Source organism: Triturus cristatus, chromosome 2_1, assembly GCF_964204655.1.
Source record: "Triturus cristatus chromosome 2_1, aTriCri1.1, whole genome shotgun sequence".
Taxonomy (NCBI): Eukaryota; Metazoa; Chordata; class Amphibia; order Caudata; family Salamandridae; genus Triturus; species Triturus cristatus.
This window is the reverse complement of record NC_140581.1, coordinates 448,626,750-448,651,309: the sequence shown is the minus strand read 5'-3', so window position 1 is coordinate 448,651,309 and position 24,560 is coordinate 448,626,750. Positions and strand designations below refer to the sequence as shown.

General features: G+C 45.6%; 1 protein-coding gene across 3 annotated transcripts in view; it reads left to right on the top strand.

Moving 5' to 3' along the window:
• Positions 1–24,560, top strand: part of SCAMP1 (secretory carrier membrane protein 1) — a 573,188-nt gene that overhangs the window by 337,958 nt on the left and 210,670 nt on the right. For all 3 annotated transcript variants that reach the window (XM_085632265.1, XM_085632264.1, XM_085632262.1), the window contains one exon: positions 6,700–6,859. In XM_085632265.1, coding sequence (XP_085488391.1) covers positions 6,700–6,859 — 160 coding nt within the window. The remainder of the gene's footprint in view (positions 1–6,699; positions 6,860–24,560) is intronic.

The window sequence follows — 24,560 nt, the reverse complement described above, 5'->3', positions numbered from 1 at the left end:
GAAGTCCCCTCCTATTATCAGATCGCCCTCAGGTAGGTTTAGTACCATTGCACTCAAGTCTGCGAGTGTCAGCCTGTGTAGTGCCGGGGAAACATAGACCCACAAGATATTGATGTCCCTTCCCTCCTAGCTGCCAGTAATGACCATGAAGCGGCCCTGCTTGTCTGTGTGGGTGTTGTTCACAATGAAGGGGAAGTTCTTGCGTAGGAGTATGCCTATCCCTCTGGACCCCGAAGTAAAGCCAGAGTGAACAAATAGTCAGTATCCCCAGTGATCTAGTGCCTTACAAGTATTGCCGACCAGATGTGTCTCCTGGAGAAGAACGACATCCAGTAGGCATCTCTTGATATACTGTAGCACGATACCCCTTTTTATCTTGTCTCCCAGTCCATTGACATGCCAGGAGATCAGTCAGTGATGTTGCCATTGTGCCATCTGGAGTGTAGTGATCTGCTTTGGCCTATGTGTGCTTGGGAAGGACATGGTCCATCGTTCTGGAGATGCCTAGGTTGCTTCTTTGGGACGTGTGTGGGTTATGTAGGCCTCAGTTTGTGGTATGATGCTGCTCTGCTTGATCTATGCTCCAAAAAGCCATTGAACTTGGGTTATTACTAATACAATCAGACTTACAACAACTTATTAAATTTCAGAAACTTCCCCCCTCCCACCCTGCCTCCCTGCATGATGGAATCTGAATTTCCCGCCCCCCCCCCCTCCCCTCAACTATGCAGAGTGCCTGACGCCCACCCATTCCCTACTGGCTGGGGTGTGGGACCCTAAACCCACCCCGAGATTCCCTATCAGAAAACGGCAAATGATATTAAGACCAGACATGTATCCATTACAGTGGTTGTCCATTGTCCGCTTGTTGGAGAACCCTCGTCACCGTGGCAGGCTACCCAGCGAGGACAGCCCAGACAGCTAGACAAACATTTGCCAGTATCCGGCCTTGTATTCCGTTAGCCAAGCGAAGATGGTTAGATGGGAGTAAGTCGTGGCCCACTTTCGCCGTGGGAACGTCTTTTGTTTGATGCCTCCATTCTATGTGTTCTTCTAGCTGCTTATCCGGTCATCGTTTGTAGGTTGCGTCGCTTCCGGACCGTGATCCGCTGTCGCCTTTGATCTCCCGCTCTGTTGACCACGTCTGTCCAGAGCTCCCCAGTCTCCAACTCTTCGCCAGCCAGTCACATGCATCCTCAGGTGTGGTGAAGAACCAAGTTTTACCCTCCGCTTCAACCCTTAGTTTGGCGAGGAACAACATAACATATTTCAGATCTTTTTTTCTGAGGGATTTTTCAATGTCAATAAAGCTGCGTCTGTTTTTGTACTGTAAGGGTAAAGTCTGGAAAAAAAGGTGGTGGTGTTGTTTTCGAACTTGACCGGTGGCGCAGTGCCGCTGCAGGTCCCGCTACTCTCTCTGGGACTCCTAGGATCCGAACATTGTTCCGCCTAGACTGCCCTTCATTATCGTCGAGTTGCTCCCCAAGCAGTGACTGGCAGTCTGCAGTTAGAGTACCCTTTTTTTGAGTGCTGCAGTGTCCGCCACTAGGGTGTCCACAGTTTCTTCGACTGCTTTGACTCTGGTGTCCATATTGCGTAGGTCTGCTCTTATGAGGGATACTTCTGTTGATACTGCGTTGATTCTTGTCTCCAGAGATGTGCGTACATTAGTAATGGCGCCATAATATCATGTAGGGTAAGGTCACCCTGCTCAGCCGCCACCTGCGACTGGGTTAGTGGCGGTTCCTTTTGGCTGTCCATTTCATCCTCTTTCTGCCACGAAAATGTGTCCAATTTTGATTGATGGCAGGCGCGCCCCCCTTCGCTCCCACCATGCGTTGGGTAAGCCGGTGTGCTTTCGGGTGCTCACCTCTGCCTGCCACAGGTGGGAAGGGTGGTGTTAATCCTCCCCCTGCCGGCCTGTCTGGTTCCCCCGTGAGCCTCTTTGTGGGCTTAGGCACTCCTGCTGCGCTCGGTGTTCCTGCCAGGTCAGCGCATCTTTGATCGTTGGAGGGAGGGGGGCGGGTTCATGGGGATTAATTTGAATGTGTCTTCTTGTACCGGAAACATGGCGTTAAGATGTCCAAATCACGCAGTGCGCTGGCCTTTGAGGGATCTGCACCTTGATCACGCACCGCTCCTGCTTGACCCCCAACAGTGCACTAAGCGGCTATGAGCTCCACACTGCCATTCTGCGCCACCTGCCAGTCTCTGAGTTTGTGTGCCAATGTCTTTTTAGGCCGTTTTAGCACTTAAGCTGTACTGGAGCCCCCACCTCTCTTTCCCTGTGTGGGCATATTATACGCGTTCAGCTAAGTCACGCCGCATTTTGGGCCCGCAATTTTACTAGGTGCGCACTTGCCTGTTCCTGCGATTTCCCCACCTCAGTCTTCAGCTGCCACTGTACTCGTGTGTCGGGGACCCCGCCCGTCACAAGCACTTGTATGCGTGGGGGTGCCCCCTCTGAGTCCAAATGCTTTCTTGGTTGTTGGGGGAGCAGCACACAACGCTCTCTGCCCTTTGGAGTTAATGACTGGACCTCACGGCCCTCCGCAACGGAAGCCCCTCCTCCGCTTTCAGGCATCTCCTACTACTGGTGCGGAATAACCGCCTTGCCCTGTGGCGTCACCGCGTCCGGCTATCGCCGTAGCTGCGAAAGCCCCCTCCCGATCACAATGCGAGGCTCCTCCTGGTAGGCTCACGTCGCATATTGAGCCGTTTTGGCCAGATATTGGACGGATTTTCAGGGATGTTTGGGACAGACTGCAGGAGCCGCTATAGATTGCGGCCATCTTCCCCAGCTGCTGGCCACGCCCCCTCCTGTTCTGGTCTTCTTGATGCGAGGCACCGAGAGCTGGGCTGAGCGGAGAGATCTTTGGGGTGCATGGAATGTATGGCGGTAGTTCAAGTATGCAGGTCCAGTGTTTGGGCTGATGGAGGATCCTTGGGGAACTCTGCAGGTGATCGGTGTGGGATCCGAGAGGAAGGGTGGGAGTCTGACCAACTGCGTTCTGCCAGAGAGGAATGAGCTGATCCAGTCAAGGGTCTTGTCCCAGATCCCTGCGTCGTGTAGTCTGCTTGCTAGGGTGTGGTGAGAAACTGTGTTGAAGGTTGCAGAGAGGTCCAGGAGGATGAGGACCACTGTCGAGGAGGGAGCGGATGTTGTCTGTTGTGGTGAAGAGGGTGGTTTCGGTGCTGTGGTTTTTCCTCAAGTCAGATTGGTGTCGAGGGTGTCGTTTTCTTCAATTAATGAGGCGAGCTGGCTGTTGACGGCTTTTTTGATGACATTCGCCAGAAACGTGAGTAGAGAGATGGGTCTGAAGTTTTTGATGTCAGTGGAGTCCGCCGGTGGTTTCTTCAGGAGAGGGTTCAGCTCGGTGTGATTCCAGTCGTTGGGGAAGAGGCGGTCTTGAGGTAGCAGTTGATGGTTCGGCGAAGCTCAGGGGTGATAATGTCGGCAGTTCTGTGGTAGATGTGAGGAGGGCAGGAGTCCGTGGGGGCCCCACGGAGTGGATTGACTTCATTGTCTTCAGGGTGTCTTCAGTGGTGAGAGCGGTCCAGCTGTCAAGTGTTTGCTGCGTGGTGTTGGGAGTGGGAGGTGTGGGTTCCGTGTGTTGGTATTCGTCGTTGAAGTTGTCGTAGATGGTCTTGATTTTGTGGTGGAAGTAGGAGCTGAGCTTGTTGTAGAGGTCCTGAGGGGGGTGGGGGGATGGGGGATGTCTGTAGTCTCACTGTTAGGTTGGGTGAACTCTTTGTTGCTGAAAAGTTCCTTTCTGTTGTGTGTGTGGGTGGAGATTCTGTCCTGGAGTGCTTTCTTCCTAGTGTTTCTGATGAGCTTGTGGTGGGTGCTTTGAAGTTGTCATGGGCTACTGTTGTTTTGGTGTTTCTCCAGATTTTTTTGAGGCGTCTGCAGGTTCGTCTGGATTCTACAATTTCGGTGGAGAACCAGCTAGCTCTCTTGGCGTGTGTGTTGGTGGTTTTCTTGAGGGGGGGCGAGGGTGTTGGTGAAGTCGGTGATCCATTTGTGCAGAGTTCGGGCTGCGGCATTTGGGTCGTTGTCCGTGGTGGTTGGAGTGGAGCTGTTGAGGGAGGCAGTGAGCTGGTTGTCGAGGTCTTGTTCCATTTTCTCCGTGGGAGCTGGTGTGGAGGTTTGCGGGTGATGATAGTTTTGAAGGTGAAGTGGATGCAACGATGGTCTGTCCATGGGAGTTAAGCGGTGTGGCTGAAGGTGATGGTTTCCCGCTGTGAAGATGGGGTCGAGGATGTGTCCTGCTAAGTGCGTGTGTTCTAGCACGATCTGTTTGAGTCCGATGTTAAGGAGGTTGTCTGGGAGGGAGGTGGAGTTGTAGTCTTGGAGGTTGTCGAGTTGGAAGTTGAGGTCTCCCAGCAAGGTGTAGTTGGTGGAGGTGATGGCTTGTGGGGTGATGGTGTTGGTGAAAGGTGTGTGGGGTCTGAGGGGTCTGTAGATGAGGGTGCCCCGGAGGGTGGTGGTCGGGTTGGTTTGTATCAAGTGTAGGTGTTACATCAGGTTTGTGGGCTCGTCAGTGTGGGTGCTCAGTTGGAGGTAGGATTTGTGGGCGATGGCGATGCCTCCTCCTGGGCGGTCCTTCCGGGTGAACTTGTATCCTTCGGGGATGGCGATCGTGATGTCTGGTCCTGATGCAGCGTTTGTCCAGGTTTCTGTGAGAAAGGCCACATTGGGGCTGGTGCTGCAGAGGAGGTCCCAGATTTCTGTGGCGTGTCTGTGGAGGAAGTGGACGTTGAGGAGGATGTATTGCAGGGTTTTGGGTGCGGTGGTGTTGTGACGGGAAGGTTGTGGTGGGTCCTGGGTCTCTGCAGTGGTCGGCAACGGTTTCGGTTCTGCTTCTCTTTTGTAACATGTTTGCTTTATTTTTTTGTGATTGTCAGTTTGTGATCACGGTGATCCATCCAGATGACAAATTCAGTAGCTGGTAATAGGGTAAAAACCGGGAAAATTGTTGTCTCCACACTGATTTATGCATGGAGTTTTACCTGACAAAATGTGAAGGAGGATATTCAGATTGGGAGGTTTTGTCATGTACTCTGAATCCCGATTTAGCTGTAAATCTGTTTATAGTCGAATTTAGATTACTGTATTACATATAATAAAGGCCATAGAGTGTGGCGTGTTACGACTGGGTAAGAAATTTGCACATGGTACTGACCTATTGTCATCCATATCTCTTTGAATCTTATGGATCTAAAGAATACTACCTGAATGTAGAGCCAGGCATGCTTTTAATAAACCTGATCTTTGATTTATGCTTTTTTTTCATGAGAAATATATTTACATTATATCATAATAAACCCATTGCTATTATAATATAAGCATAATGATCCACCGATGTTCTCTATTTTTACCCCCTGCGAACTCTGTCATTGATATCAATACCTCAAAGGACTGAAAGCAACAGATACAGTACATGGATAATATCCTGATCAGGAAGTTGTATTGTTTGACTATTCGCTCTCCTCAATCCTGTATCTATCTGAAGCATAGTTTAGGTACAGTGTTATGGCAAAATGATCATCTCATTGATCCATTTGTAATTACTGGAAGAACATTTCTTTCCAAGTGCTATTGAGAAAAATATCTAACCTGTATATCAGTGACCTCATAAAATAGGCCATCTTCTTTCATAACACCGGTCAGTTTAGTACAAGATGTTTTATGGATTCAGTCCCTTGTCCACAAAAACCTTCATCTTCAGCAGCCAAGTTTTATATAAGAGGCTATAACTTCTAGGAATGGAAATGCTCATAATCTATATAGAATGTAGAAGCATCTTGCTTTAAAGGGTAGATTCTCACCCAAATAGTTGTCGACTAGCGTCTGCTACAATTCCTACATAACATTTCTTAGACTGTTTATTAGCTAATGGCAAAGATCAGCTCTAGAACAATGCTGTGACATCCAGCGAGGTAATGTTTAAATTTTGAGTTCATATATTTGATCTTTTCAGATATACCCTTCATCCGTGAGAACCTTTTGCAGTTCTTCTCTTAGGTTAAACAATGCCTTGGGCTTTGTCCCTGCATCCTGGTATTGGCAGGCCACAAACTGACTTGAGCAACTCTTCCAGCCCTCCCGCTTCATTAGGTATCTGAAGGCTTAGTTTGTGCTACCATATGTGTCCCTCCTACCTGGTTGTATTTCGCAAACCAGTGGACGCATCATACGACATTGCCTGAGAGTCTATGGCCCTGTATGTCTTTCTAAAGGAGCAAAGTGGCAACCATATTTCTTATTTAAACTTACTAAGCACGGTGCCACATGAGTTATAGTATGCTTTCTTTCTCTTAGTGTGAGTTTCCATGAAGGTTACGGTTGATCAATAGGTCGTCTTATTCATAGTTTGAAACCACCTACTCTTGTTCCTTCCATGACTGAAATACTTTATTTTGGTTTTGACCTTGTTCATTTAAAAGTTAACTGCTGTGTGCTAGCAAAACTGTTAAGTTCACCTCTCCAACTCCACCAGGTTCAAATTTGTTAACCGCATGTTGTCTGAAAAATACAGAGGACGAATGTGTTCAACTCCCACTTGGGTAGAAATCTCCCATTGTCATGCACTGATGAATTTTGATTGAACTTTTATATGGTGAAGAAAACATATTTGTCCTTATACTTGTTTCTTTTTTATATCTATTACAATGTGTTTTCTTTTTATTCCTTAGTCCATGCAGTCACACTGTTTGTAAATGTATTTGGCTGTCTGGCCTGGTTCTGTGTGGATCCTGCACGAGGAGTGGATTTTGGATTGGCCATTCTGTGGTTCATGCTTTTAACCCCATGTTCATTTGTCTGCTGGTATAGACCGCTATATGGAGCTTTCAGGTAAATGTTCTGGTCCTACTTGCAACACCTTAATGTCCAATGTTTGTTTATCCTCTTTAACTCCCTTCTTTCTTTTTTTAACGGGATTCTCTATCTTGCTATTATGTGATTGTTCTAAAATGTAAATGTCATTTAGCATTCGGTTACAACACAGATTAAAACCTGGAGTCCATTGTATTGCTTTGTAATTGTTAATACTGAAAATCATGGTTAGAAAGTATGGTGAAAGCAAAACTGTCAAAGTAGAGGGTGGGTTACATTCATGAGAATGCTGGTACATAAACATTGGTGCAACAAAAAATTTCTAGATTTATATTTTGTGTACAAAATTAGATCTACATACAGGCATAGTTAGACGCGTGTGCATGCATACTCACAAACACAATCCACCAAACACTCTTTTCACATATGCACACAAAGAGCCCACCTATCATTACATATTTGAATTTGTAGGTTCGAGGCATGTGGGCTGCTGAATTCATATCTGTGCATAGATCGCCGCCTAGTGTTGGGTCCGGATGTTTGCACGTTGTTGTCCTGGAAGAGTCTTTGAAATATCCTGGGATAGGTGACTCCTCCCCTGGACTACAGTGCGCATGGGCATCCTCTCCATCCTCAGATTGTTTTTTTCCGCCATTGGGTTCGGATGTGCTTATCTTGACTCAAGTTAGGAAAAACTTTTTACAGGCCAAAAGGCCTTTAGTTCGCGTCGGTACTGTTCCCGATCGGTATCGATAGTTATTTGTTAGTTATACTAACTTCCAGAACTTTTTTGCATCATACCCGACATCGACGATGGAATCGAGGACGCCCTTCAAGCGGTGCCCTGTATGCAATGCGAAATATCCCCATGTCGACGTCCACCCGGTGTGCAACAAATGCCTTTCACCGGATCACAACGAGTCCACATGTATGGCCTGTGCCCGATTCCGATCCAAGAAGACTCTCCGGAATCGTCGAGCAGCGAGGCTCGAAGCGCAGCAAGCGGCACCGGCCCGACTGACATCTTCAACGCCGAGGACGAAGATGTGCAAGACGTGGAGAACCTACCCTCCAGCCCCGCTTCTGAACACGACTCCGGATCGGAACACGTCGAAGAACAACTCTTTCACAGAGACGAAGCCGACACCGAGGTAGGAGACTACAATGAGGCCTTAGGGGCCGAAGAGAGTAGCTCCGGTGACAAGCAAGGCCTACCCGAACAGACTGTGGATATCCCAGTGCGTCAGTCTGTGGCTCCGGTCGAGGGATCGCCTTCGGGCCTTACCCAAGACCTATCCCGCATCCATTCGGCCCCGCCCTCTGGCCCGGCCTCGGACATTCAGCGGCAGCCTTTACTACCCAAAACGGCTGGTTTCCCTTCATCGAAACCGAAAGCCGTATCGGTTCAGCAGAAACCGAAACTGAAAGTCACACTTGTCGGATCGAAGCCCACCAGACCTTCGACGCCAGCCAAACCCGTCGGCACCGACCACACCAAACGGGACTTCGGTGCCGAGCTTGCAGCAGCCGACGTCGGCGCCGACGCACGGAAAAACACAATCGGTACCGCCAAGCCGCCTCGGCTCCCGGCACCGAAACAATCGGCTCCGACCACAAAGGTCAAAATGGCTGCTGGATCTCGCACCACTTCGAAAACAGCACCAAAGGCACAATCATCGACGCCGTCGACAGCTACTACCTCTCCTCGACTCGATGACCCCGTGGCGCCGAAAAAGTCCACGCCTGCCTCTACAGAACCGATCGGCGCCAAAGAACCGTCGGCGTTCCAGGTGCGGCAAGTTTCAGCATCCTTGCAACGCATCAAAGATAAGGCGGCCCTCCAGGACACATCAAGCTCCGAGCCGAAAAAGGCTCAAAAAGCTTCTCCGGCACCGGCCAACATCACTTTTGGCCTGCCACCATCCACGGCGCCAAAACTGTTCGAAATCAGAACACGTGTCACCCACACCAGGATCACACCTGCAGAACACTCTCCTACGGAGACATCGCCATCACACATCATCGATGCCGCAACAGGCAGAATGATGCTTCACAAGAGGAAGATAACTTCCGCGCCAGCTTTGGACTCCTACCGGATCCCACTAAAGAAAAAGCTGCCAGTGGATTCGGAACCACTTCTTTACGAGCCTCTCCATACCTCTTACCAAGATCCACAGTCCTTCTCTCCGACACACTCCGAAACAGACGTTTTGGAGGACTACATAGGTGACCACGTCCCCTACCCCGGAGAAATGGACCCTGAAGGCCAACAGGACCCTGACCAAGCTTGGGATGACCCTGTGGACTCAAACGCACCTATGGATACGCAGGACACGCAGCTATATGGTGCAAAAACGTCTCCCACAGAGGACACTGCCGCATTCAACGCCCTCATTGAACGTGCTGCGGCCAATCATGGTGTTCAACTCCACTCTGACACCATCGAGGACGATTTTCTCATGGACACTTTCGCATCCTCAGAAAGACATGTTAAAACTCTACCCATGTTGAAAGGTGTCCTCAAACCAGCAAAGGACATTTTCAAAGAACCCACCAGGGCCAGAGTAATAAACCCCAGAATCGACAAAAAATATAGGTCAGCGCCTGGGGATCCTACCTATATTAGAGGACAGTTGCCTCTGGATTCCATAGTAGTCGCGAATGCTCGTAAACGGGCGCACTCGCAGACGACTGAGGATGCCCCTCCCCCGGACAAAGAGTCCAAGGTGTTAGAGACCTCCGGCAAACGGGTTGCAGCCCAAGCAGCTAACATATGGCGTATTGCCAATACTCAGGCGCTCCTGGCTCGCTACGACCGAGCGCATTATGACACACTAGAAACATTACTACAACATCTCCCTGACCAATACAAAGAGGGAGCAGAGATCCTCATCAGAGAGGGACAACTCCTCACAAACGCATCCATCAAGTGTGCACTGGATGCCGCTGATACAGCTGCCAGAGCCATAAACACTAGCGTCATGTTACGACGACACGCCTGGTTACGAATCTCCGGATTCAAACCTGAGGTGCAAAATAACATCCTCAACCAGCCGGTCAACCCAGACTACTTATTCGGGCCAGAGGTTGACACCACACTAGAAAAAATAAAAAAGGACACAGACACTGCAAAGTCCATGGGGGCTCTCCAAACGCAGACCTTTCGGAGTGGCTCCTTTCGTCGCCCCGGCAATAGAGGAGCAGGTAGAGGACAGGGGTCACAGCAAACCTACAACAAGGGCAACACCCAAAGTACCTACGATAAAAACACCAGGGGTGGATATCGTGGTTCAAGCACAAAGGGCAGAGGACGCGGATACGGCAATACCAGATCCTCTCCCAAGAACAAACAGTGACGCCCTCTCCCTTCCTCCCGACCACACAACACCTGTCGGGGGAAGGTTGCAAAAGTTCCTGGCCACGTGGAACTCCATCACCACGGACAGGTGGGTCAAAGATATTATCAAACACGGTTACTGCCTAGAATTAACCTCTACTCCACCCACAATACCCCCAAAACACCGTCCTATGTCCTCAGAGCACTTAGCGCTATTACAGCAGGAAGTGCTAAGCATGATGCAAAAAGGCGCAATAGAGATCGTACCCGTCCACGAGCAAGGTACAGGGGTGTACTCCCTGTACTTTCTAATACCAAAAAAGGACGGGTCACTCAGACCTATACTAGACCTGAGACCCCTCAACCGCTATATTCTTTCGGAGCATTTCCACATGCTCACCCTGCAACAAGTCCTCCCACTGCTCAAACAGGGAGACTTCCTGGCCACACTAGACCTCAAAGATGCGTATTTCCACATACCCATTCACCCATCACACAGGAAATATCTCAGGTTCACTATTCAAGGGCAGCACTACCAATTCAAGGTTCTTCCCTTCGGCGTGACAACGGCGCCCAGGGTTTTCACAAAGTGCCTAGCTACGGTGGCTGCACATCTACGGAGGCAACACATTCATGTCTACCCCTACCTGGACGACTGGCTTGTTCAGGCAAAGTCAGCCCAGCAATGTGCCAACCACATGTCCCGCACCATTCACCTTCTTCACAGTCTGGGGTTCTCACTAAATTACCCAAAATCACACCTCCAACCCGCACACGTACAACAGTACCTAGGTGCGACCATAGACACTCTGGCGGCCAGAGCTCAGCCAAATTTAGTGAGAATCAACAGCATGCAAATGCTGATTTCAAAGTTCAAACCCCAACACTCCCTTCCCGCGCGAGTGTTCATGCAGTTGATAGGCATGATGGCCTCCTGCATTTTCATAGTCCCACACGCGAGACTACATATGCGCCCGCTTCAGGAGTGCTTAGCACGTCAATGGAATCAGGCTCAAGGGCAACTAAAAGACCTAGTGTTGGTGAGCGGTCGGGCATACAACTCTCTGCATTGGTGGAATCCACACAACCTTTGCAAGGGCCGACCGTTCCAAGAGCCAGTTCCACAAATAATACTGACAGCGGACGCGTCTCTCCAGGGATGGGGAGCTCATGCACTCAACTACACAGTGCAGGGACTATGGACAAAACAACAAAAGAAGATGCACATCAACCTTCTAGAACTGATGGCAATCTTCCTGGCTATGAAAGCGTTCAAAGTACACTTGTGCAACAAAGTCGTGTTGATCCGGACGGACAACATGACCGCCATGTACTACATACAGAAACAGGGAGGAACACACTCTCCACAGTTGTCTCATCTGGCTCAGAGCATGTGGAAGTGGGCCATTCAGAGGAACATGTTCCTCATGGCGGAACACCTCCCCGGCAAGGACAACCAGATGGCGGATCTGCTCAGCAGACACAGCCACCAGATGCACGAGTGGGAGCTGCACCCATCAGTACTCCAACCGTACTTCCAGCGGTGGGGTCATCCAGAGATAGACCTGTTCGCCACAAGCGAAAACGCAAAATGCCAAAGCTTTGCCGCCAGGTTCCCACATCCGCAGTCGCAGGGCAATGCGATATGGATGAACTGGTCCGGCAGATTTGCGTACGCTTTTCCCCCAGCACCATTGATACCGCTGGTGGCACGCAAACTCAGACAACACTCACTGACGCTCGTCCTGGTTGCTCCAACGTGGGCACGCCAACCATGGTACACCACCTTTCTCGAACTTTCCGTGGTGCCGCATCAAAGGCTGCGGATCAAACCCGCGCATTTGACGCAGAACCGTGGAGAGATTCAGCACCCAGATCCGCGACAGCTGAACCTGGCAATCTGGCTCCTGAAGTCCTAGAATTTGGCTACCTTAACCTGCCACCTGACTGTATGGACATCATTAAGGAGGCCAGGAGACCCACTACCAGAGCTTGCTATGCAGCCAAATGGAAAAGATTTGTCATTTATTGCAATACTAATGACATAAACCCGCTAGACGCATCCATCCAAAACATAATCTGTTACCTCTTACACCTATACCGATGCAATCTGGCATACACCTCTATACGTGTCCATTTGACCGCAATATCAGCCTATCTCCAGAACAGGCAGCACCTCTCTTTATTCAGAGTGCCGGCCATAAAAGCATTCTTGGAAGGACTCAAACGAGTAATTCCTCCAAGCCACCCACCGGCTCCGATGTGGAACCTCAACTTGGTCCTCACACGCCTGATGGGTCCACCCTTCGAACCTCTGCACTCATGCGAGATTCAATTCCTCACCTGGAAAGTAGCTTTCCTAGTAGCAATCACTTCTTTGAGAAGAGTTAGTGAACTCCAGGCACTAACCGTTCAAGAGCCATTCATACAAGTTCACACAAACAGGGTCGTACTACGTACCAACCCCAAATTCATGCCCAAGGTGATATCGCAGTTCCACATAAACCAAACTATTGAACTGCCTGTTTTCTTTCAAAACCCACAAACTGTCGCAGAAAGAGCACTCCATACACTGGATGTAAAGAGGGCCCTCATGTACTATATCGACAGGACTAAAGTCTTTAGGAAAACAAAACAACTTTTCGTTGCCTTTGCCCCACACCACAAAGGTAACGCTATCTCCAAAGCAGGTATAGCCAGATGGATCGTTAAATGTATTCAAATTTGCTATCAAAAGGCTAAACGCACATTAACGATTCCCCCACGAGCCCACTCAACACGTAAGTTAGGGGCTTCCATGGCTTTCCTAGGAAACATTCCTTTGAATGATATATGTAGAGCAGCCACCTGGTCCACTACACATACATTTACCAAACACTATTGTGTAGATGTGCAATCAAAACAGCAGGCAGCTGTAGGACAGGCTGTTCTCAAAACTCTTTTTCAGACCGCTGCAGCTGGCACTGGTAGCCGCCGCTAATAGAGGGCACTGTTATGTATTCTATGCACAGATATGAATTCAGCAGCCCACATGCCTCGAACTGAATATGCTACTTACCAGTATGCATCTGTTCTTGGCATGTAGGGCTGCTGACATTCATATCGCCCTCCCTCCTCCCCGGCGCCTGTAGCAGCTGCAGCTCTCAGAATTACTGTAAGCATGGTCATCACTTTCTGTATCTACTCCATCACTGCCACAATGGCGAAAAACAATCTGAGGATGGAGAGGATGCCCATGCGTACTGTAGTCCAGGGGAGGAGTCACCTATCCCAGGATACTTCGAAGACTCTTCCAGGACAACAACGTGCAAACATCCGGACCCAACACTAGGCGGCGATCTATGCACAGATATGAATGTCAGCAGCCCTACATGCCAAGAACAGATGCATACTGGTAAGTAGCATATTCATTAAATATTATGCTAATTTTCAGTAGAAAAAGTATACTGAACTAAGAAAGCCATGTATCTAGTATATAAGCCCCCACTATGCTCCATCTCCCACATAATAGTTTGAATAAGTCTAAAGTGTCTGATAAAACTTGGACATTTTTATTTGCACTGCGGTATATGCTGTTTCACCAATGGAGAGTGACTCAAAAATGTATGTTTGTAGCATCTGTTGGTGTAGCTGCACATCCTTTGCATACTCCTGCCATATTATGCTGGGCCTGGACATTACAGATTGTTTTTCTTAGAAGAAGTGTCAAGTCAGAAGGGGTGGAGTGACTCCTCGCTTGGGCGTCCCCCTATTTGTCCCACCGTCTGGTTCAGATGGGAGAAGCAACAGCTTGAATACCATCACGTTTCTGCGTGTGAACCTCGGGCCCTGTATTGTATCATCTGTCTTGGGGAAAGAAATAACACCTCAAAATCCTATTTTAACGTCTTCAATTAAATCACTACATACAACCAAGTTGAACATATTGAGTACTTGGCCTTGTGGAGCGTGGGCAGATGGAGTGGACTTTATTTTCTGCCCACACTATAACATATATAATATATCCCTGGTTGGATCAGCATGAGGGGTCCTCCTGTCTTGCTCCAAATCACCTGGAGTCTGAGAGTACCTTTTGGCAAGCTTTTAGGTGTAAAAAGACTTGGAAAAAAATAGAAGAGAAAGACACCGGGTTTATTCGAGAATGCAGAGTCAGGAAAGGTCAGAAACATAAGACATTTTCAGAGAAACAGACCCTCTTGATGTTAGGGAAGAAGTCCTGGGTCCTTCCAAGTCACATAGAGAAATCACCTAGTCCAGAGGTACTCTCATTAGAGGCCTCTGATGAAGAACAGGAACATTTTAAACTGAAGAAGTCCGCACCTCCTACACAGGAGGCGCTGAGGTCCATGTGTACTGACCCCGGTTTTGGGGATAAAATACGTGAAAATACGACAATATGTGGAAGAGGCGCACTACTCCAAAAGTCTGACGTCCAGCCCAGATATAGCCAAGAGAAGGCTTATAGATCCACTACTCCCTTTGGGCCCTATCTGATAGAGACATCTAGCCGCAGATTCCTTACCTTTGAATTTCCCAGGCATCAGACTGGATTCATAATATTTTTATTCAAGCAATACGCCTACGCGTTGGTAGGTGGTGCTGGTCGGCTCCGCGTGACATCATAGTCTGCAGCATTATGACATTCTCATTGCCTATATAGGCATCAACTTGACGAGCTGACGTCCGTTCTTTTCGCGCCAGCCAGTGCAGACCTGTGAAGAGAGCTACCCTCTATCACTTTTGACAGGCTTTTTTTTTACCGTTTTGTTGACTGCTTTTTGGTGTGTAGGCTTTTCTATCATGTCTAAGAAGACTTCTGGTTTCAAACCTGTTTCGTGTTGTTAACGGACACAGTCGAGAGGAAGGTCCGGGCACCGCTCCAGGAGTCCTAAGTCTTTGTCCACCTTCTCATAGTCATCAAGTCGGTCAGGTAGGAAGCACAATAAACAGAAGTAGTCGAAGCGTGCTTCGACTTCTCCCCGTCCATCGGTCCACGCAATGGAGGAGACTCTGTGTTCTCGGCCTCTTTCTTCTGAATATGTGCCGGTGTCAGCTGCACACTTCCCCGCCTTTCCAGGAGCCAGAGCGACCCCTGCCCAGCTTAAAGACTTTTAGGATGCCATGAGCCTCATATTTGGGTGGACTGACCCAACCAGCTTGTCTTCATGCCCTGGAGGCTCAGAGGGGACTCCATTGGGTTCTGCGCCCGCGGCTCCGGCACCAATTTCCCTCCCCCTCATGTATCTGGTGATGGACCCGGACCGACGCCGGTCATGCCATTGCAACCTTCCTGTACTTGACACCGCTGGCGCCCCCTGGCAGCGCCAGCCCCATTTTAATTCCCAATGACCCAGAGCAGAACCTGCACCAACCGAACCCTTAGGTCCTAGGTCATTTCCTCAGCCTTATTCTGAAGGGCTAGCAATGGATGAAAATTGGGAAGGGTTGCTGAACCCCTCACAAGACCAGCCTTACCAAGAAATGGACTGGTATGAGGAATTGGGTGAGGCCAGCGGACTGTATACCTCTCCAGGAAGGAGCATCATATGCTATGGTGGTGCGAAGGGCAGCAGAGGTCCTGGACCCTCGCTCTCTTCTGCGAGAACTGCAGTAGTGGCTGACCGACCATGATTGGGTCAGAGTCAGACCCCTCTCGCTTCCACTACCAGATCACACAGTAGTGACAAATGCGTCTGTCCTGGGATGGGGCTGCCATCTGGGAGAGGTGCAAATCGGAGAACTTTGGTCTATGGTGGAATCAAGACTCCACATCAGCTTGCTGGAGATTTGTGTGATTTGTTTGGCATTAAAAGCCTTTCTTCCTTCAACAAAGGGAAAGCTGGTTCAGGTGTTCACGGACAACATCACCGCCAGGTCGTACTGCAACAAACCGGGCGGGTGGGGTCACAGACCCTTTTTTTTAAGAGGCCGTGCATCTCTGGACATGAGTGGAACAGCAGGGTGTATCCCTGGTGGTTCAACACCTGGCAGGTTCTCTGAAATGCTAGGGCAGACTAACTCAGCAGTCAATGCCTAACGCATCACGAATGGCGTCTTCATCCAGAGGTGGTGCAAGGTCTCTTTCAACAATGTGGAGAGCCTTGGTTAGCTCTGTTTCGCTGAGAACGTGCAACTTCAGCATTTATGCACTCTGGAATTTCCAAGTCGGCTCTCGCTCAGAGATGCTTTTCGTCTCAGGCCTTCTAAATGCCTTTTCACCCATACCACTCCTGTCCAGAGTGCTCAAGAAGATCAGGAGCGACCGGGCCCAAGTCATCCTGGGGGCTCGGGACTGGGCAAGGAGAGTCTGGTATCTTGATCTTCTCCAATTGATCATCTATCCTCCGATCAGGTTGCCCCTTCTAGAGGATCTTCTGTGACAGCAGCAGGGAATGGTCCTCCACCCGAACCTGTCAAATCTACGACTTCTTGTGTTTGAATTGAGTGGTGGCAGTTGATAGCATTTGAACAAAAAACAAACTTCCCTTTTATTCTAGAGGGAAAAAGATTGGTATCTTCAACCCCAATTATCTATCCAGCTAGATCTGGATCACCATTGTTTTTTAAAAACAAGCTTTAACAAGGTCTGATCTTGCCAGGTTACCAAATTTACATATTAGTTTTTACACAATACCCCATGGTTAAAGACAATACAAGTTCAACTGAATGTTCTATTTATCTATTCTATTAGTAAGCAAATTATTTCATCAACATATTTTAACACAAGCTATTAAACATTGATTGTCAATTTTTATTTAAGACATACATTATACATAATACAATTTTAGAAAAAACGGTTGACGCTGCGTTTCGGTGTTAGAAAGGATCGTCACCTTCTTCAGGACAATGATTTCAAGATTAAAAACCGTCTAAATAAAATATAAACATTGTGTTAACAACAAATCTATAGATACATTCCTTTGTTTTCTCAAATTTTCTTCTTTTTCACAACCTAGGCAGTATTCTCAGAGCAGTATACTATATATAATTACTCCCATTTCTCTTTTCAAAATCTCTTTAGATACAATGATACATTTACAAGGTCATCTCAATTGTTTTATAAATACATTCTTATTGTACTTATAGCATCATGGGCTGTGTAATTCAAAAAGAGGCATTCCTTCATATTACTAGTCTTGTGTTCATGTCATAAACTGGTCCCTTTTATTAATCATACATTTATCCATAAAACCTGTAATATTTTTACCCATTATTATTGTTTATTTTAAACTTAAAACCTCTGCTTGTTTGGACCCAATTAACATTGGCAATACGTTGTTTATATTACATTTATCCTTATTGTATTTGGTAACTTGCAGATAAGTCCTTGAACAATATTCTTATAATAAGTGTATAACAATCTATTCCCTTGTTCTAACTGCAATATAAAAACATGTCAAATGTCAGTGGCTATCATGACCTACCTGAATAAATTCTATATAGGCCTTTCTTAATTGGCTTCAATAGTTGAATAAATCCTTCAAAAATGCTCGATAAAAAGGTACAGGTCGATTACTGCAATGAAGAAGAATAATTTATTTTATTTTTCTTAAATATTCCTATTCATTTTTTGTGCCTTTGGAAAGCATTATTCTATTTAAAGATAATTTGCGGTACCCATACTTGATACCTGATTTTATATTCTAGATCAACTGATAAATAACCTTTTTTAGGAGAACATTTTTAATCTATTTCAAAAAGTATTTTTAGTTTATTTACTCATTCTCAACACTGATTTGATAATTTTAATAAAATATACTGTAATTGTAAATTCGTCTTTATGATGCAATTTCATTTAATCCTCAGTTTCTTGCTTGCGTCATCAATCCATTCAAATATACTGTGAGGAGATTTATTAAATAAATCTAATGTAGAAATAGACTCTTGTACTTTAAAAAAAATATATATATTTTACATATTTTTATTTTCTCCCTTACCTTAAAAATAAAACTTTGGGAATATCTTGACTCAGGGCTACTTCTGATCACTGTTACTATTTCTCGTGCATTAGTATTCAATTTTGATGAACTAAAAAAAATGTTTTAAATACATTTTTAGTGTATGTTAAGTTACTGTTTCTACTATTCCTCCTGTTATAGCCATATCTTACCATAGATGAAATACCTTTCTCTTATCACTCCTTCTAGCTTTTCCAATTGTGCTGTTTGTCCTCGCTTGTTATTGCTCTGGACCATTGGCTATGAGTTAAAACAAAACTTAGTTAAGGATTTTAATCTCACTAATGCTTATTAAAGTAAAACAACCTCTACTATTCCTAGACTACAGTGACTCACCTTAGGACAAGGAGTAATTCAAGCAAACGTCCATCTTGCTAGCATTCCAGACTGGATCTGGATGTTAGCTTCCTTCCTATTCCCTTTTATCCCCGGTCTAATTGGTTACTAATTACCTAATTAGAACCACATGTTAATTGTGCACCGAACGGACCTCCCTGATCCCGCTATCGTCTTGGCGGCCATCTTGTAGTGTCATCTAGTTGTAAGCGGTATTATAGTTTGCTTATCCCATACAGTTTGTTGACTTACGCACTCTTAATCTAAACACGACATTCTTGTTGTTTTAATTTTCTCCATCATGATTATTTCTATATAATAAAAAAAATCGAAAGTTTCGTCCTTGTTGTTACCTCTCTAATTTTCTTTTTGCAACATGTATCATTAATCATTCACAAGATTTTTAGATTGTCTGGTTCACTAAGAGAGTAATCTCATGTCCCTATGTGGCTTCCGATTATCTATTTTTATTATTTTGAAAAATCCCAGGGTCTTACCCTCTCCATACCGCGCTCACGTTTATCTCACAGTGTTCGCCATCTTTGAATGGGTTGGATTTTGTTATTCAAAAAGACTCAGAGGTTTAAGGCACATGTCTGAACCTCTCTGTATTACCATTTTACCGCGCTTCCGTATCCCTCACATCGGCGGCCATCTTTTAGTTGGTATGTCAGGATCTAGCCCTCTCCATATCGCGCTCGCATTTTTATCTCGCCGCGGCTGCCGTCTTTGAATGTGTCTAATTTTATTGTTCCAAAAGACTCAGGGGCTTAAGGCACATGTATAAACCTCTCTATATTGCCATTGTACCGCGCTTCAATATCCCTCACATCGGCGGCCATCTTTTAGTAGGTTTGCCTGTATATTCTGAAAATTATATCGCAATCATTAGTTATTTATCAAATGGCATCTACTTCATTTGCATCCTTTGCGCTGCTGTGACTCCTACAATATATTATGCGATGTTACGAAATTGCAGACCATATATAAGTGCGGTGATCCAAAATAACGTCACTATTTTTTAATATACTAGATTAATGAACATGGGGGGGAAGTTTATTCTTCACAGCGATGTCTCTTTTCTAACTGCTTGATCCTACTATTTTTTCAGTTTTAGATCATATTTCTAAAAAACTTTCGAAACTGCACAATTATCCAAAACAAATATTTTCCTATTGTGACTGATGAAAGAGAAATCAATCGGATGTTTAAATGATTCTCTCCCATTCTTCCCTGCTGTTCAATCCGCATTTATATGTGTTAAATTTCGACATATAATACTGCTCTCTCTTTTTTCGTTTCGCTGTTAAGTCACCTCCTCTGGTGTTTATTGTTACTGTCTCAATAATGCACCATTTTAGTTCCGTCTATATGGTGTTTATCTTCCCAGTGTTCTACAAGGGGTGCATTTTGCCGCTTAGTTCGAATAGCAGATTTATGTTCATTAAGCCTCACTCGTATTTCTCTTGCGGTTTCTCCAATATATATCCTTTCTCACAAGGGCATACTATTAAGTAAATGACGTTTTTGGTACTACAGTTTACCATATTCTTCTGGTGATGGAAATATTCCATTATATGTGATTAGGGTTCCCTTTATGATGGAAGTACAGTTTTTACAAGAACCACATGGGAAATTCCCTGTGGGTGATGAACCATCAATGGTACTGATTTGATTCCTATTTTTTGTCTGTGGATATGTATCTACTAAATGATTTCTTATTGTTTTATTTCTTCTAAATGCAAAAATAGGTTTAGGTAAGGGAACTGAGCTCGCATTGTTAAGTAAATTCCAATTTCTATTCATAAGGTTTTTAACTTTGTTGCTTATGTTTGTAAAGTTCGTAACACAGACAAGTTGTTGCTTAGCTCTTATTTCGTGATTTGGGCTCAAAGAGACTGTCCCTATTATAATATTTTGCACGTTTATATGCTTTTTATACCATTTGTTTAGGTTAACCTCTGTCCGTGAATTTCCTAGTTAGAACATTGGCATGCTGTTCAAAATCTCGCATATTGGTGCAATTTCTTTTTACCCTGAGGAACTGTCCAAAGGGAATGTTATTTTTCTGGCTTGCAGGATGATAGCTCTCGAAATGCAACATAGTGTTGCGGCCTGTTGACTTGGTAAAGAGTTCTACAGATAAAGTGCCATCTGTGCTTTTGATTTTTATATCTAAAAATTCACACGTTTCATTACTATAGGATGATGTAAATCTTAAATTTTCATCCCCTAAGTTGAGCCATTGTATAAATGATAATAAATTTTCTTCCCTGCCCAGCCAAATGAAAAATTCATCATCTATAAATCGTGACCAGTTACTCACGTTTTCATAGTATGGAGCCAATTCATTAAAAATATGTTTCTCTTCAAAGGCAGATACAGACAGGCCAGACTGGGAGCACACGTGGCTCCCATGCTGGTACCCTTAATTTGCCTGTAAAAGTTCTCTTTGAATAAAAAAAATATTATTTTTTAGAATTATTTCGACACAATCTACTATAAAGGTAGAATGACGTGAAAGATCCTCAAGTATGGGTACCGCAAATTATCTTTAAATAGAATAATGCTTTCCAAAGGCACAAAAAATTAATAGGAATATTTAAGAAAAATAAAATAAATTCTTCTTCTTCATTGCAGTATCGACCTGTACCTTTTTATCGAGCATTTTTGTAGGATTTATTCAACAATTGAAGCCAATTAAAAAAGGCATATATAGAATTTATTCAGGTATGTCATGATATCCACTGACATTTGACATGGTTTTTATATTGCAGTTAGAACAAGGGACTAGATTGTTATACAATTATTATAGGAATATTGTTCAAGGACTTATCTGCAAGTTACCAAATACAATAAGGATAAATCTAATATAAACAATGTATTGTCAATGTTAATTGGGTCCAATCATGCAGAGGTTTTAAGTTTAAAAGAAACAATAATAATGGGTAAAAATATTACAGGTTTTATGGATAAATGTATGATTAATAAAGGGACCAGTTTATGACATGAACCCAAGACTAGTAATATGAAGGAATGCCTCTTTTTGAATTACACAGCCTATGATGCTATAAGTACAATAAGAATGTATTTATAAAACAAATGAGATGACCTTGTAAATGTATCATTGTATATAAAGAGATTTTGAAAAGAGAAATGGGAGTAATTATATATAGTATACTGCTCTGAGAATACTGCCTAGGTTGTGAAATAGAAGAAAATTTGAGAAAACAAAGGAATGTATCTATAGATTGGTTGTTAACACAATGTTTATATTTTATTTAGACTGTTTTTAATCTTGAAATCATTGTCCTGAAGAAGGTGACGATCCTTTCTAACACCGAAACGCCGCGTCAACCGTTTTTTCTTAATTTTATTATGTATAATGTATGTTTTAAATAAAAATTGACGATCAATGTTTTTTAATAGCTTGTGTTAAAATATTTTGATGAAATAATTTGCTGACTAATAATATAGATACATTGAACATTCCGTTGAACTTGTATTGTCTTTAACCATGGGGTATTGTGTACAAACTAATATGTAAATTTGGTAACCTGGCAAGATCAGACCTTGTTAAAGCGTGTTTTTAAAAATGTATGGTGATCCAGATCTAGCTGGATAGATAATTGGGGTTGAAGATACCGATCTTTTTCCCTCTAGAGTAAAAGTAAAAGGTAAGTTTGTTTTTTGTTTAAATGTCAATACCCATTCCATTTCCAAAATAAGGGTACCTCCTATATTACCTTTTGAGTTGATGGCATTTGACCTTTCTCCCGAAGTTTGGAATGTTATTTTGGTTGCCTTGCAGCCCTTCTCTAAGACCGTGTATGCCTGCTAGTGAAACAAATTTGTAAAATATTGAACATAAAGGCCTACTGATCCTCTTTCTGCCTCCCTTTCTCAAGATTTGTTTTTTATTTTGGCCTTTGCCCAGGAAGGGCTCTGCACTGGGCCCTATCCGCCTTCCTGAGGGTGCCAGACCAACCTTCATTATTTAGGGTTATAGCAATTTTTTTATTGTTTTAAGAGAGTGTACAGGTCTTTCGTCTATATCCAATGGCCGGCGAAGAAAGTGGCTGGGGAGGGGAAAATGGGGAGAACATTACATTTTAACTAAAGATGTCAAAATTTCAATGAACAATACATGCCATTCCTGTGTGCAATAAAGAGTGATTGAACTGTCCCTGAGCCCACTATGTGGAGGTTGAGGTGTCTGGTTGTGCACTTGCCGTGAGGCGCAGAATGCACAAATATATGGGGCAGGTGAGTTCCCGGAAGGTGTTGGATAAGTATTTTAAGCAGGGGACCCTAGTCTTCTTGAACGTATGTAGGGATTGGCTTGTTACTGCTGTTAGCTTCTCCATACCCAATAGGTCCCAGAGTTTGTGTGTCCATTCTAGGTGTGTGGGAGTGGTGTCGGTCCCCATTTTGAAAACCAGACTTGCTTCGCTGCGCATAGGGCCAGTGTGATAGCCACTACGTTCTCCTAAAGGGAGGGCTATGTGAGTACGTTAGGAAGCCCTAGCAAGATGTAGCTGGGGAAGCGGGGTAGCTCTGTGTCGAACATTTGATCATCTGCGAGCACCTGTGACCAATAACGGTGTACTTTGTGGCAGTGCCACAACAGGTGTGATAGTGTGCACCAGTAGTGCACTAGCTTAAGGAGTGTCTCCCTTCCGGCCGCTCTGCATGCCGGCGTGCAGGCCCTAAGCAGAATGTCCGTCCATTCCTTATCTGTAAATTTTCGTTCATGTTCTGCCTCCCACCTTGTCCAGGCTGGTGAAATCAGAGAGTTTGTAGAAGTGTTTAAATAAGTGCAAATGTCTGACAGCAGGCGTCTGTCATCCTTCCGAGACAGAAGCCATCACTTGAATGTGTGAGGGCCCTTCCCACATGAGGTTGCACCGTTGGCTGGGTCACCTAGTGGCGAACGGCTTCGTACCGCCCCACTCAGTCTGGGAGTCCGAAATCCAGCAGTCCCTGTTCATCAAACAGATCCCTGATGCATTTTTCAATTGGCGTCTTGCCACCGGGAGTATCCTTATTTGTGCATTGCCGGTGGGAAGTCTGTATTTCCTATGATTGGTGTAAGGGGGGAGATCGGGCTGGAGAGATCTTTAGAGGCACCTACTCTGTCCCAGGTTCCAAATGTGGCCCTGACCACTGGAGAGATTTACATTCCCGGGGGACGATTCTTAAGCGGGAGCCAGGTTATCTTTCAAATATGGATGCCAGCTACTGCCTGATCCAAAAGTTCCAGTGTTTCTCCGTGAGGGGCCTTTGCCATTCCACTAAGAATCTCAATTGTGCTGTTTGATACTAACACGCTAGGTTGGGTATACCCAATCCACACTTGGCTACCGGAAGTATGCATGCTCCTGGCGTTCTTGCTGCCCCAGATAAAGGTCTAGTATGGATTGTAGTTTCTTCATCGCGGGGGGGGGGGGGGGAGGCTGTAGCGGGAACGCCTGCATTAGATATAGAGTCTTGGGCACGAGGGACATTTTCATGGCTGCTATTCATCCCGACCAGGAGATGGGTCCCCAGTGCCAGGATTGGATAAGTACGTGCACAGTAGACACTAGTGAGGAGAAATTGTGCACCAATGACCCCTCAATAGTGGGGATTAGATGGACACCTAAATATGAGATTCCCTGTGTGGCCCTTGTAAAGGGGAACATTTCGGCCAGGTGTGCCTGCTCATCTCGTGGGATGGTGAGGTTGAGGGCCTGAGCTTAGATGGCCTTCATCTTGAACGCCGATGCCGCCCCAAATACTTCCAGCTCTTCCAGCCATGGGGGCAGCGACTGACGTGGTCTAGTAACAGCAAGCAGCACATTGTCTACATAGAGCACTATCTTGTGCGCCTGTCCACCCATCCATCCCCCTTCAATAAGTGGATGCCCACGAATACGCTCCGCCTGTTCCTCAATGTAGAGCGCAGACAGAAGTGGCGAAAGAGGGCACCCCTATTGCGTGCCCCTTGAGATTGGAAACAGAGAGAGTGTGCCATTGAAAACGGGGACCCAGACTTACTGCCACCAGCACCACCCGTAGAAAAGGCCAGTGCACCCATTCAAATGCT